The sequence below is a fragment of the Hyperolius riggenbachi genome, chromosome 1 (genome assembly GCF_040937935.1).
Source record: "Hyperolius riggenbachi isolate aHypRig1 chromosome 1, aHypRig1.pri, whole genome shotgun sequence".
NCBI classification, from domain to species: Eukaryota; Metazoa; Chordata; class Amphibia; order Anura; family Hyperoliidae; genus Hyperolius; species Hyperolius riggenbachi.
Genome location: NC_090646.1, coordinates 218,439,995 through 218,452,341, shown reverse-complemented (window position 1 = coordinate 218,452,341; position 12,347 = coordinate 218,439,995). Strand labels below are relative to the sequence as shown.

The 12,347-nt window shown below is 44.2% G+C and overlaps 1 protein-coding gene across 4 annotated transcripts in view; it reads right to left on the bottom strand.

Annotated features, from left to right (window-relative positions):
* Nucleotides 1–12,347, bottom strand: part of SEC24D (SEC24 homolog D, COPII coat complex component) — a 181,688-nt gene that overhangs the window by 94,709 nt on the left and 74,632 nt on the right. For all 4 annotated transcript variants that reach the window (XM_068280585.1, XM_068280593.1, XM_068280612.1 and 1 more), the window contains exons 7-8: nucleotides 9,614–9,725; nucleotides 3,862–3,989 (exon numbers count right to left, since the gene is read on the bottom strand). In XM_068280585.1, the coding sequence (XP_068136686.1) occupies nucleotides 3,862–3,989; nucleotides 9,614–9,725 (240 nt within the window). The remainder of the gene's footprint in view (nucleotides 1–3,861; nucleotides 3,990–9,613; nucleotides 9,726–12,347) is intronic.

Here is a 12,347-nt window from a genome sequence, read left to right as displayed (position 1 = left end):
AATTATACAATGCTGACCTCACCCTTTAGAGATTGTAACTTATGTCTTATTCAGGCATACAAGCAGTGGTTACAGAGCTATAGGGCACATTTTACAATTTTACATTGTCTCCTCCACTTCCCAAGCACTGTATGCATAATAATCCCAAACCACCACAATCAGCTATGCAAGGACAGCCACTGTGTGACGGAGGTGTAGAGAAAGGGAATGGCTTAATCAGAATTTATAGATGCTTTTGAGAACCTGGATAACAGATAATGTAATCTTAATGAATGCAATTATATGTAAAGTCTTAAGGTGGCGGGCTGGTGTCCAATCAGACCAAATATTGCTTGATATATATCACATCAATGATGAGTGCAATTACTGGTTGTTAGATGTTTGTATATGTTTAATGTGGGATATTACATTTTTCTAATTTTTTCACATGCACCCAAGAGTCAATCCTTTTAGTAACGTCATCTTAATAAAGACTTCAAAAGGAAACATGCTGACTTGATACAATGAACTTCTCCAGTCCAACAAATATATATATATATATATATATATATATATATATATTATTTTTTTTTCCTTTGATTTTGTTAGATGTATGCATTATCATTGTTGTCCACTAGATGTCCCCAAGATACCCATTTTTTGACTGTTGTTATACTGTATGTTATTTTAAAGGGAAGGTTCAGGGACTATCTAAAAAAAATAAAAATCCATTTCCACTTACCTGGGGCTTCCTCCAGCCCGTGGCAGGCAGGAGGTGCCCTCGGCGCCGCTCCGCAGGCTCCCGGTGGTCTCCGGTGGCCGACCCGACCTGGCCAGGCCGGCGGCCAGGTCGGGCCTCTTCTGCGCTCCATGGTGCGTTCCACGCCGGCGCGCTGACGTCATCGGACGTCCTCCGGGTTGTACTGCGCAGGCTCAGAACTACTGAGCCTGCGCAGTACAGCCCGGAGGACGTCCGATGACGTCAGCGCGCCGGCGTGGAACGCACCATGGAGCGCAGAAGAGGCCCGACCTGGCCGCCGGCCTGGCCAGGTCGGGTCGGCCACCGGAGACCACCGGGAGCCTGCGGAGCGGCGCCGAGGGCACCTCCTGCCTGCCACGGGCTGGAGGAAGCCCCAGGTAAGTGGAAATGGATTTTTACTTTTTTTAGATAGTCCCTGAACCTTCCCTTTAAAACATGGGTACAAAACAGTATATTTAATAGCTTGTATTTATTACCATACACTATTTTTTTTTTAGGTTTTTAATTTGAGTATAAATTCTGAATAATTCATATTAATGGGAGTATGCATAGTATAAAAACATGGGCTGCCCTCCACCGTAGCCCCTGATGAAGTAAGTCAGATGATTACCAAACTGGTAACGTATGTCCAAGCTGCAGGGCATTACATTTTGGTGGGTGTGGCCAAGTTGTAAGATGCCAACAGCATTAGATATAATATGGTAGCCAATGGCAGGAACAGGACAATGAGGGGTTTTATAACACCTTTTATTGGTTATCTGAGTAGATTAACCTGGGCAAAAATGACATTATTTAGCTATGCATTTCCAACTTTTAATACATAAGAATAATCATAGCCAAATCCAAGGTAAGGAAAAAAACTTGAGATTCACTTAACTGGGGCTTCTTCCTGCCCCAGCAGTCTATCAGGTCCCTCGGTTTTCTGTTGCACTGTGCTGCTATCCCCTTCCGAAAGATTGGAGGCTGCGCATGCGCGGTCCTGGCTACGTGACTCCACAATTACACTCATGTGGTCAGGAGCTTTCTGCGCATTAAGTCTTCAGAATTGCACATGCGGAGAACGCTCCCGGTTAAGTAACTGTGATTTATTTTTGTTTTCTTTTTTTGTTAAATCTAATTTTATTAAAAGGAAGAATAACAACAGATATCAGGTATGCATACCTACAGTGAAAATGGAAACAAATCATACGCACAGTACACAGTTCAGGAACGCCCTCTCGAAAAAGCCAGAAGTTGCCGGCGAAACATGTCGGGTCCTCCCGGCGTGCCTGACACCTGACCCCGTCTGCTGCGGTTCCGCCGCCCCCCCCTGCTAGCCATCTGTGCCTCCACCTGGGACACGCTGAGGCTCCCTCCGGTGCGCTCGGCATCCATCCAGCACAAAGACCCATGCGCTTGTCATGGCCGGTTCTCTCTGAGAGACTCATGCTTTGGGGACTGGGACCGCTCTGCTGGCCACCTACATAAACTCCACGTGTGTCCCCACAACCGATTCGGACCCTGTCCAGCACAGCATTACATTGTAACGTCGGACTGGCTACACACAGAATCACAAGGAGCGGTACAGTATGTGGTTTGTCATATGACTGCATTCAGGCTTTATAATTGCATACAGCTAAGTTAGGTGAACTGCTGCATGAACTCTGCTTGCTTTTGCTTACTGCTGCATTACATGCTTTGCTGGCTTTTGACTGCATGAACTCAAGCATTGTCTACTCTGATGGCAAATTTCTTCGTGCTTTTTAGAGCCTGTCAGTTTTAGTGCATCTCCTGAACATATGCCTTGCTATATGCTGTTCTCCATCTTGATTGAAGCCATTATGGGATTTGATGTCATTAGTCTACCACCCTGTTGATGGACAGTTATCTATATAGCGTGGAGTAAACTCTGGCCATCTCTGGTCTCTGTAGAAGAACTTTTCCCTAGATATCATCTATATGGGCCCTGGATCACATTAGGTGAGAAGTGTTAGGTATGCATGGTGGTTGCATGAGTCGGTTCCAGTGTGGTGGTCGGCCGTTCCATATGGGGTTTTGTTTTTAGTGAATATATACTTGTTTGCAGATTAATAAAATAAATGTTGATAATTTTATAAATTAGCGCTGTTAAACGACTCATTGTTTCACACACCTTGCCCCATTCCTTCTCCTAACCAATACGTAGTATCTGAGTAGATTAACCTGGGCAAAAAAATGACATTATTTAGGTATGCTATGCATTTCCAACCTTTAACACATAAGGATAATCATAGCCAAACCCAAGGTGAGGAAAAAAACTTGAGATTCACTTGACTGGGGCTTCTTCCTGCCCCAACAGTCTATCAGGTCCCACGGTTTTCTCTTGCACTGTGCTGCTATCCCCTTCCGAAAGATTGGAGGCTGCGCATACGTGGTCGTTCACACAGTACGCAGTTTAGCAACCATGAAAACATAACATTATAATCTAGCAGAGGTAGGTACTTGCATGGTATAGCACACCATTTAAACTGAAGGTGAAAAGAAATGTAAGGAGGGAAAAAGAGAAAGGAGAAAAAGAGAACATAGAAAAGGAAAATAATGGAGGGGTACGCACCCCCCCCCCCTTTTCCAGAAGAACAAGAAAGAAGGAGAAGAGTGGAGGAAAAAGAAAGAAAGGTGAAGAGGAAATTGAGACCAGAGTAGAAAGCAGAAGAGAAAGAACGTATTTTTTCTATCCAATATTGAACACATAATATTTTCTTAAAACATAACTTGGGGAAAAAAGAATTTGCAGGAATACGAATGATTTTGAAACAGGCTGTGAAACCAATTAGGCATACTTTTGAAGCGATCCGCTCTGACCTGCATCTGATTATGTATCTGTAGTTGATCAGGAAACAGTTACATGCAGCTCACCACTCACTCATCATCATCATAAGCGTAACTACGGTACTAAGGTCAAGCATAAATCACTGCATGTTTGTCTAATTCTCTGCAGCTATGCCTTGCACCGAATCTGAGCACAGTGGTTTATATCAAGCAGCAAGAAGTGATTTTCTAGTACTCCTACAAATGAGATAACATTTCACATTACTGAATGATGAGGTCATATGGCTACAGCTTTAATCAATATCTGAAGCTTAGTTGGCAGATTATTCCCTTACCTCATTTGGTGGAATCACAGCTAGAGGCTTGATGACAGCAGCAAGAGGAATCTGAGCCTGTTTAGCCATATCGGAGGAGATAGGGAAGCAATATGTTGAGCACCTAATGTAACGTGGGCTGGCGTTGCCTGGAATATATATAAAATGTTTTTTCTGTTAATAACACACCTGAATTCTCATTCATAGTTGCTCTAATTTTTTTATCTCAGTTTGCAAACAACATGGTATCTATATACACTTGAGTGTCTCCTCAGTTATCAGTAGAGCACTAGACATACATCAGGGTCCGCTGATCCCTCTGAAGTAGATTTACGGGGCCCTATTGACTAGACAGAACATTTGGCTGGATAGTGAAATGGTTAAAGGGCTCTGAAGGATTTGAATCTCGGCTCTTCCTGTTCAGTAAACCTGCACCTATTCAGTAGGAGACTTTGGACAAGGCTCCCTAACAATGCTACTGTCTATAGAGTGCATCCTAGTGGATGCAGCTCTGGCGCTTTGAGTCCGCCAGGAGAAGAAGCACAATATAAATGTTCTCTGTCTGTGTCCAATCTGGAAATAACTTTTTGGCTCTTGGTTTCCTGAAGATAGTAAAGGCCAAGTGACATCAGGTTTTAATGAATAAAACAGACAAAGAGTCACTGGAAAGCAGAGAGTAGTCAGATGATACCTGCACAATCTTAAGTTCACTGATGTCTATAGACTGATTCAAGCTGGCCATATTAATTGCAAATGGAATGTGAAAACTATCAGGATTAAGGTGCCAATGGGCTTGATTCACTAAAGCATGCTAACACAGTTAGCACGCCTAAAAGCTTTGTACGTGCAAACTAGGATGCTAAGTAGTTTGCACGGGCAAAGCTGTTACTGATTGCGCGCTATTTGGTGCGCGCGAAACGTCCCACCGTCCGCGTGCAAAGGATGCTTATCAGGCTACTTTCAGTTTCGCGCGTACCGATGCAACGTTTCGCGCGCAGCGCTAAACTTTGCACATGCATATTAGCGGGTGCATAGGCACTTTGCACGTGCTAAGGGGCTTTTCACTGGCGTGCTAACACTTAGCATGCGTTAGTGAATCAAGCCCAATATATCTTTAGACTGCCACCCAATGTGGCAAACAGACCAATCCCTCTCTGATCTGAATCTATTCAGAGAGGCATCAATCCCATTTTACACTGCACACAGATTTTCAATCATTTCACCATGAAATCTATTGATATAACTGCAGCCTTGTACTTTTCGATACAGTGCAACACTATGGGTTGTCGGTCTACCACCGATTCCCCGTCATGTCTAGTAGACCAAAATGATCCATCCAGTCTGATCTTAATTTCAACCAATGTTTGATGCAAATTGATCTGATTTGCGACTGATGGGGTTTATTGCGCTATAGAATTCTGGCAGATTGTGATCAAAGTGATCAAATTTGCCAAGAAAAATTGATAGTGTGTATGGCATGCTTTATACAGGACAAGGCACAAAAACCTATCTAACCTTAAAATTTGGGCAAGGCACATTCACCTTGAGAATATGAATTTATGGCATCAGTACTCCAAACAGAGTATACAGACTGCCATTGCCAAGGCTGCAAACGAAAAGTAATTTAAGCTCACTGACTAAATTGATTAAAATAGAAAAATCATTTTAATAACATATCTATATTGATGGTAACTTTACAATAAAGGTGGGATTTCCTTTTACATAAATCCTGGACAGCCTGGGGTTCTCACCGTGGATGGAAGCATTTGGCTTTGACTGCACAACTGCTTGTTCTCTACTTTTCCTTCAACACTTGCAATATGATACAGTAACAAAAATGAGGTAGCAAACTCTTATGCTGGGTACACACGGTACGATTTTCCGTGCGATAGATAGATCCGATTGATAAAATCCCTCATGTCCAATATTACTCCCGATCGATTCTGAGCTCGATTTCTCATAGAAGTGAATGGAAAAAGATAAGAAAAATGAGTGAAGATAAGAGAATCGAGCACAGAATCGAGTGCGGAAAAAACGATCGGGTGTGAAAATCGCACAGAAAATTGTACCGTGTGTACCCAGCATCACATCCACTTAGCAGAAGGGGCATAACAATAGCCCCCCACGACCCCCACCATTGCAGGGTGGCCCAGAAGCTAAGGGGGGCTAGTCGTAAAGTGCAGAGCAGTGGTGTGTTCCGTGTGTGCTCCCAAACTTTCCTCCCCAACTGGCAACGCGGGGCAACCACATCAGAGCTTAATACTGTACCTCATTCTGGCGGTAGGGAGCTGCAAGCCGATAGGCTGCCTGGTGTGGCTACACAGAGGCGTGAGGAGGACCTGTCCCACTGCCAGAATGAGGTATGAGCTCTGTGGCATCTACTCTGTAAAATATGGGGAGTGTCGGGCAGGAGAAGAGGAGTTTGGGAGCACACACAAGGCAGCATGTTTTTTCATACAAGCCCACACAGGCACATGTGGAAAGTGTGTGTGTGTGTTGGGGGGGTAAGGCTAAATGGTTCCCAGCTTGGTAAATTTTGCTGGGGGCCTGCATATGTACGGTAAGTACACTATTTTGCATATGTCCTGGTTAGCAAGCCAGATCACTTACATTCTCTGATATTAATCAGCTCAAAAGTACCTTAATAATTCTGTATTTTCCAGCCAAATTTATCCTACAGCGTTAGGCCTTACAGCTTGCTACTACAATAACCCTACTATGTGCTGGGCTGCTTTCAATATTTTACTTGACTTCTGCTTAAAAGCCCAACTAAAACCAGATCTGAACAATGTAAATTCTAATAGCAATCAGCATCAATCAGCACGATAAAGAAGTATAAACATATGTGCTGAAGTAAAGAGCCGGACAGAATAACAAATGTGCTCAGAACTTCAGTTCAGCTAATTTTCATTGACCTCTGGCTGCGGCTGCTGAGTACACATGTGACAAACAGAATTGAAGAACAACAAATTCCAGACTACAATCCTAACATTGCAGTAAAGACTACATGTCCTCATGAAGATGTTTGACTTACAGTCACAAGAGGAAGGTTTAACCCTCCTGGTGGTCTAATGAATTCCGCCAGGAGGCAGCGCAGCATTTTTTTTATTTTTTTTTTTATTTATTTTTTTTTAAATCATGTAGCGAGCCCAGTGCTCGCTACATGATAGCCGCTGCTCAGCGGCATCCCCCCGCCCGCTTCGATCGCCTTCGGCGATCTCCGATCAGGAAATCCCGTTCAAAGAACGGGATTTCCTAGAGGGCTTCCCCCGTCACCATGGCGACGGGGCGGGGGGGCGGGATGACGTCAGCGACGTCATTGGGAGTCCCGATCCACCCCTCAGCGCTGCCTGGCACTGACTGGCCAGGCAGCGCACGGGGTCTGGGGGGGCGCACAGCGCGACGGATAGCGGCGATCGAGCGCGGGGTGGCAGCGATCGGTGTGCTGACGCAGCTAGCAAAGTGCTAGCTGCGTGCAGCAAAAAAAAAAAAAAATTAAGCAAATTGGCCCAGCAGGGCCTGAGAAAACCTCCTGCGCGGCTACCGGTTACAGCCAGGAAGGTTAAGACTCTGTGCAGCCTGATGCACTAAACTCCAGTAAAGTTGCCATGCACACTGCAATTTTGCTGTTACTAGAGCAGGGAGAGCATCAGCTGTCAACCTATTAGCACCATGTCCGTTTCCGTGGTTATGCTGTGCTGCTATGATAATGCTTGTGGTGCTAATGGGTTAAGGGCTGGTGCTTCCCTTGCACTAGTAACAGTAAAATTGCTGTACGCTCCCTACCCTATTAGCTCTTGTCCTAAATTTTCTCCAAAGAGATATTTTCAAACCTTACTAATAAAATGCCTATAAAGGGAAGATCCGAGGAAAAAAGTTCTACTTACACGGGGCTTCCTCCAGCCCCAGCAGCTGATATGTCCCTCCAGTGTCTGTGGTCCCTTCCACGCTCACGTGGCTTGGAGTGTTCTGCCCAGGCACAGAACGCTCCAGACCACGTGAGCACAATCACGAAGCGGCATGTTGGCATCTCCAATGGAGGGGACTCCAGGCCACTGGCTAGGAGTGGAGCTGCGTCGAGGGAAAGATCGACAGCCAGGTCCTGGAGGAAGCCCAGGGTAAGTAGAATTTTATTTTCCCTTTAAAGCTCCCACCATACAAGCACATACTCAACTATCAGGCCCAGTGCACACTAAAACCGCTAGCAGATCGTCAAAACGCTAGTGGTTTTGGGAGCAGAGAGCCGATATTTGCCGGGTGCACACCGAGCGGATTTTGTATGTGATCCGCCGGCCGCATCAGCATCCGCGTGGCTAATGTATTTCTATGGGCTGGTGCACACCGGCGGTTTGAGGTTTTAAGCAAACCGCAAACATGCAGCAAGAGGCACGTTTGCGGCTTGCTAAAAACCTCAAACTGCCGGTGTGCACCAGCCCATAGAGATACATTAGCCACGCGGATTTTCAAGCGGATGCGGCCGGCGGATCCGCCCAGTGTGCACTGGGCCTCACATTTGTTTACATGCTTTTTAGTACTTCAATTACTATGTGCATGAGAAATTATCTCCTGGGAGAAAACTCAGGAGAAAAAATTACTTAGATAAGGCCCCATCTCTATTAAAAGGAATAGACAAGGGGAGGGTGATTCACTGAACTGAATGCTTGTGATTGGCACAGCAATCACGATGTTGCCCCTCCAACTGGCTGGTAACATCTAGTGACCCAGCAGACCACTGAAAGAAGAATATCCTGCCAAACTTGCATTTACTGGTAAACATTAACTTCTCTGGTGAATGCATTGTGCCTAAGGCTTTGTTCACACTACAAATCGCTAAACGCAAACGCTCAGCGTTTTTCAGGCGTTTTTCTCAATAGTATTTTGAGCGTTTTTTACTTGTATGGGATAGCATTTTTCTGTGTTTTCCAGCATTTTGCGTTTAGCGATTTTACTGCACGTGTGTCACTCTCCCATACTGGAAATGGCCACTACACAGGAAACAGAGGTGTTTTATGGGTAAACTGCAGTGTTTTATGGGTAATCTGCAATATTTACTGAGCAAAAGCGCAGGAAAAATGCTGATTATTGTGAACAGCCCAGCGCTTCTGGGGTGATTTTGAAGCGCTCCTATCTTTAACATTGAAGCGCTAATCGTTCAAAAATCCTCAGAAATGGTGCAGGTTACGAGTTTGCGTTTCAGCTAATCGCTGAAAAACACAAAACGCTTAAATAAGAACCGCCACATATACTTAACATTGACCAAACGCTTTTCAAAACTGCTAGTGATATCCAGCGATGCTGAAATCGCCTGAAAAGCTTCTTGCATTTTGTAATTATTTTTTTTCCATGAAAAATGCAAACTATTAATAACCACATATGAAAAGGTGCAGTGTGCAAGGCAACTTTACTGGGTTAATCATGTCTGCCAAAAGGCACAAAAAATATCAAATATGTCTGACATGCTAATGTAACACTATCCTAAGGTATATATATATGTATATATATATATATATATATATATATATAGAGAGAGAGAGAGAGAGAGAGAGCGCAAAGCGCAACGATCATTAAAATTTGAACAATTGAAACTGCATACGAATAATGTGTACTTTTCTTGGGCAATGGGACCACTTGCTTTACAGTTCACAGTCTAATCGAGACAGCAAGTACAGAGCAGCCAAAAGATATGTCTGCAATTCGGTGTTAGGGATACCTGTGTGAGAGCTGTAAAGACATCTGATCTTCCTGTGAAAGAAAGCACTCTACACCTGATTACCTTGATCTTGTATCGTGCAATCTGTAGTGACAAGTGGTGGAACCTGTCCTCTGACATTGGTTGTGTAGACTTGTCCGGCTCTGCTGACTTTATCATTTTCAATCACTTGTATCTGGTAAAAAATATATTGGTTACTACAGCTTTATCAATACAGATTTAACTGCAGTGCTTCTACAGCTTAGCATGAAACAGAAAGTGAAGAATAAGACTGTCATGTTGAAAAATTACTCCCCCCCCCCCCCAAAAGAAGTTTCTTAATCAATATGCGTGGCAGCAATCAGACATTGGGGATGTCTATTTACAATACATCCATACAAAAGTTCAAGTACAGCCAGCACACCACATAAAGACTTCAGATTCAATGCTTTAATTGACCATGGTAGAGCTAATAACTGTTTTGCAGCCAAGCGGACTCCCTTTTGTCCAGGCAGAATAACCACACAATAGTAGCACCTAAATCAATGCACAATTTTTAGCATGAGCTCTTAGTTACATTCCTTTCAGGCTCCTTGCACGCTGGTGAGTAAGCAATTTTACTGCAAGAGGCCGGCAAGTCAATGAAAGTTTATGGAGATTTCACACTGACGTGATGCGACGTGGGAGAAGTGTAAATTTCGCTGCAATGCCATTGCAAAGTCTGCAGCCCATTACAGCATGAGCAGTGCCTACTGCACGGACCATGCAGTAATGCGAGTCAATGGGCGATGCAGTCCCGCATCCGTAGTCGCTGCACCCTGACACAGGGTCATATGAACACAGATTTTTGCTGTGCAGTGATGCAGTAGCAAGCTCCCCTGCCACGCATTCCGTACAGTGGCTTTACCAGCTTTAAAGTGGCCCTGAGATGGGGCCACAGGAATAAAATATACATACCTGGGGCTTCCTCCATTACTCCTCGGCCTGATTGCTCCCATGCAGTCCTCTTCTGTCTTCCCGTTTGCCTGCAATTGGCCCCAGAAAGTCCTCCAGTCTGGGGATAAATGAGTATGCGTAACCCGCCTGCACGCACAGTCCCGCCACCTTCATGTAGTCGGTCGCGCTCTGTGCCTGCACAGTACTACTGCGCAGGCACAGAATGCTCCCGGCGCCAGGAGCTAGACAGGGGAGCGCGCCTGACTCTGACTGGCTCCGACTGATGGATTTTCTGAGGCCAGTGGCGGGCGAACGGGCAGTCAGAAGAGGATGGCATGGGCGTGATCAGGCCGGAGGGGGCTGGAGGAAACCCCAGGTATGTATATTTCATTCCTGTGGCCCCATCTCAGGTGCACTAAGCAGTTTTTATTTTTTTTATACTTTTATTAGGTGCCTCCAGTCACTAGCTACATTTGAGAAACATTGGCCATGCACTTCTGCAACAAGACACGCCCTCACACTCTCACCAGAGGCCACAGATCAATTGCACAAAAGAATGGGCATGTTAGATATATGTTTAATCTGTGTACTAATCAAAATATGGATCGAAAATGTCATAGCTTCAATATATTTTCATTAAATTCAATGTTTATGTCATCAAATCTTTTGTAAAACATTTACCAATGTATCAGCGCCTTTAGAATTTTTTTACATCAACAACCACAGCTTGCTCGGCCACTGGGTGTTATTGTTTTGTAAGAAGCAGGTAGCCTCTTTATTTCAATGGAAAGGTTGTCTATTTTCTACTATAAAGTAGCAGACAGGATGGAGTGGTAGCAAGGCCTGGCTGTTTCGATCACTCAGCTACCAGTGCCTGTGGGTTTCAATGAGGGATAATCAGGTACTGAGAGTCTGGGGAGCTGAGAGTGGCCCTTTTCACAACTGTACTTTATAACTGTAAATTATGAAAATTATGAATTACATATTTATTTCTAGAACCTGGACAACAAACTCCTGTACTGTATATATTGTGTGGGCATTCCTAATCAACCTGTTTAATTCATGTTGAATATTTTGTCCTCACTCTACTTAGTATAAGTGATGTACAACAAAGTTATTATTATTTATTATATTTATAGAGCGCCAACATATTACGCAGCGCTGGACATTAATTTAGGTTACAGACAATATTTAGGGGTGACAAACAGCAATATGACAATACAGGAATACAAGAAAACCAGATCACGCAGCACAGTATGAGTACAAGGTAATGCTTAGTCAGTCACTGGAGGGGAGCATGGAGATTAGGCAAGTTAGGTTCACTCAAATGCATAGCATGGGTGCACAGTAATGGAGGTGCACGATCAGGTAGGACACAAAAGGAGGAAGACCCTGCCCAAAGGCTTACAACCTGGCTAGGAAAGGCAACAATCTAGTAGTGTCCCAATAGTATATAGATGTGGAAATATTACCCAGATTGCTCCACCATACTGCAATGTGAAGGACAAGCACTGGTAGTCTTTGAGGACACTGATGTATAAATAATAACAGCACATGCCCTGCTAAAACATTTTTGCTAAAATAATGAAATATAAACTGATTAACAAATCTGTGGAACAAAAAAATCCAAAACTAAAGCAATACGGAAAGTCTAAATAAGGATATAACATACGCATTACTAATCCTCTCCATGGACATGACAACTTTACAGGTCTACACCACAATGATGGTGAAATCACTATATGTGTGTGAAGGAAGTAAACAAGTTCTTCGAAATAAGGGCTGGTTCATGCAGACCCTTGGGGGCAGTAACCGCTTTGTCTCCGGGGGGCCACCAAAGCCCGGGGGGCGACCAAAGTGACACTTAAAGGGTTCAACCACT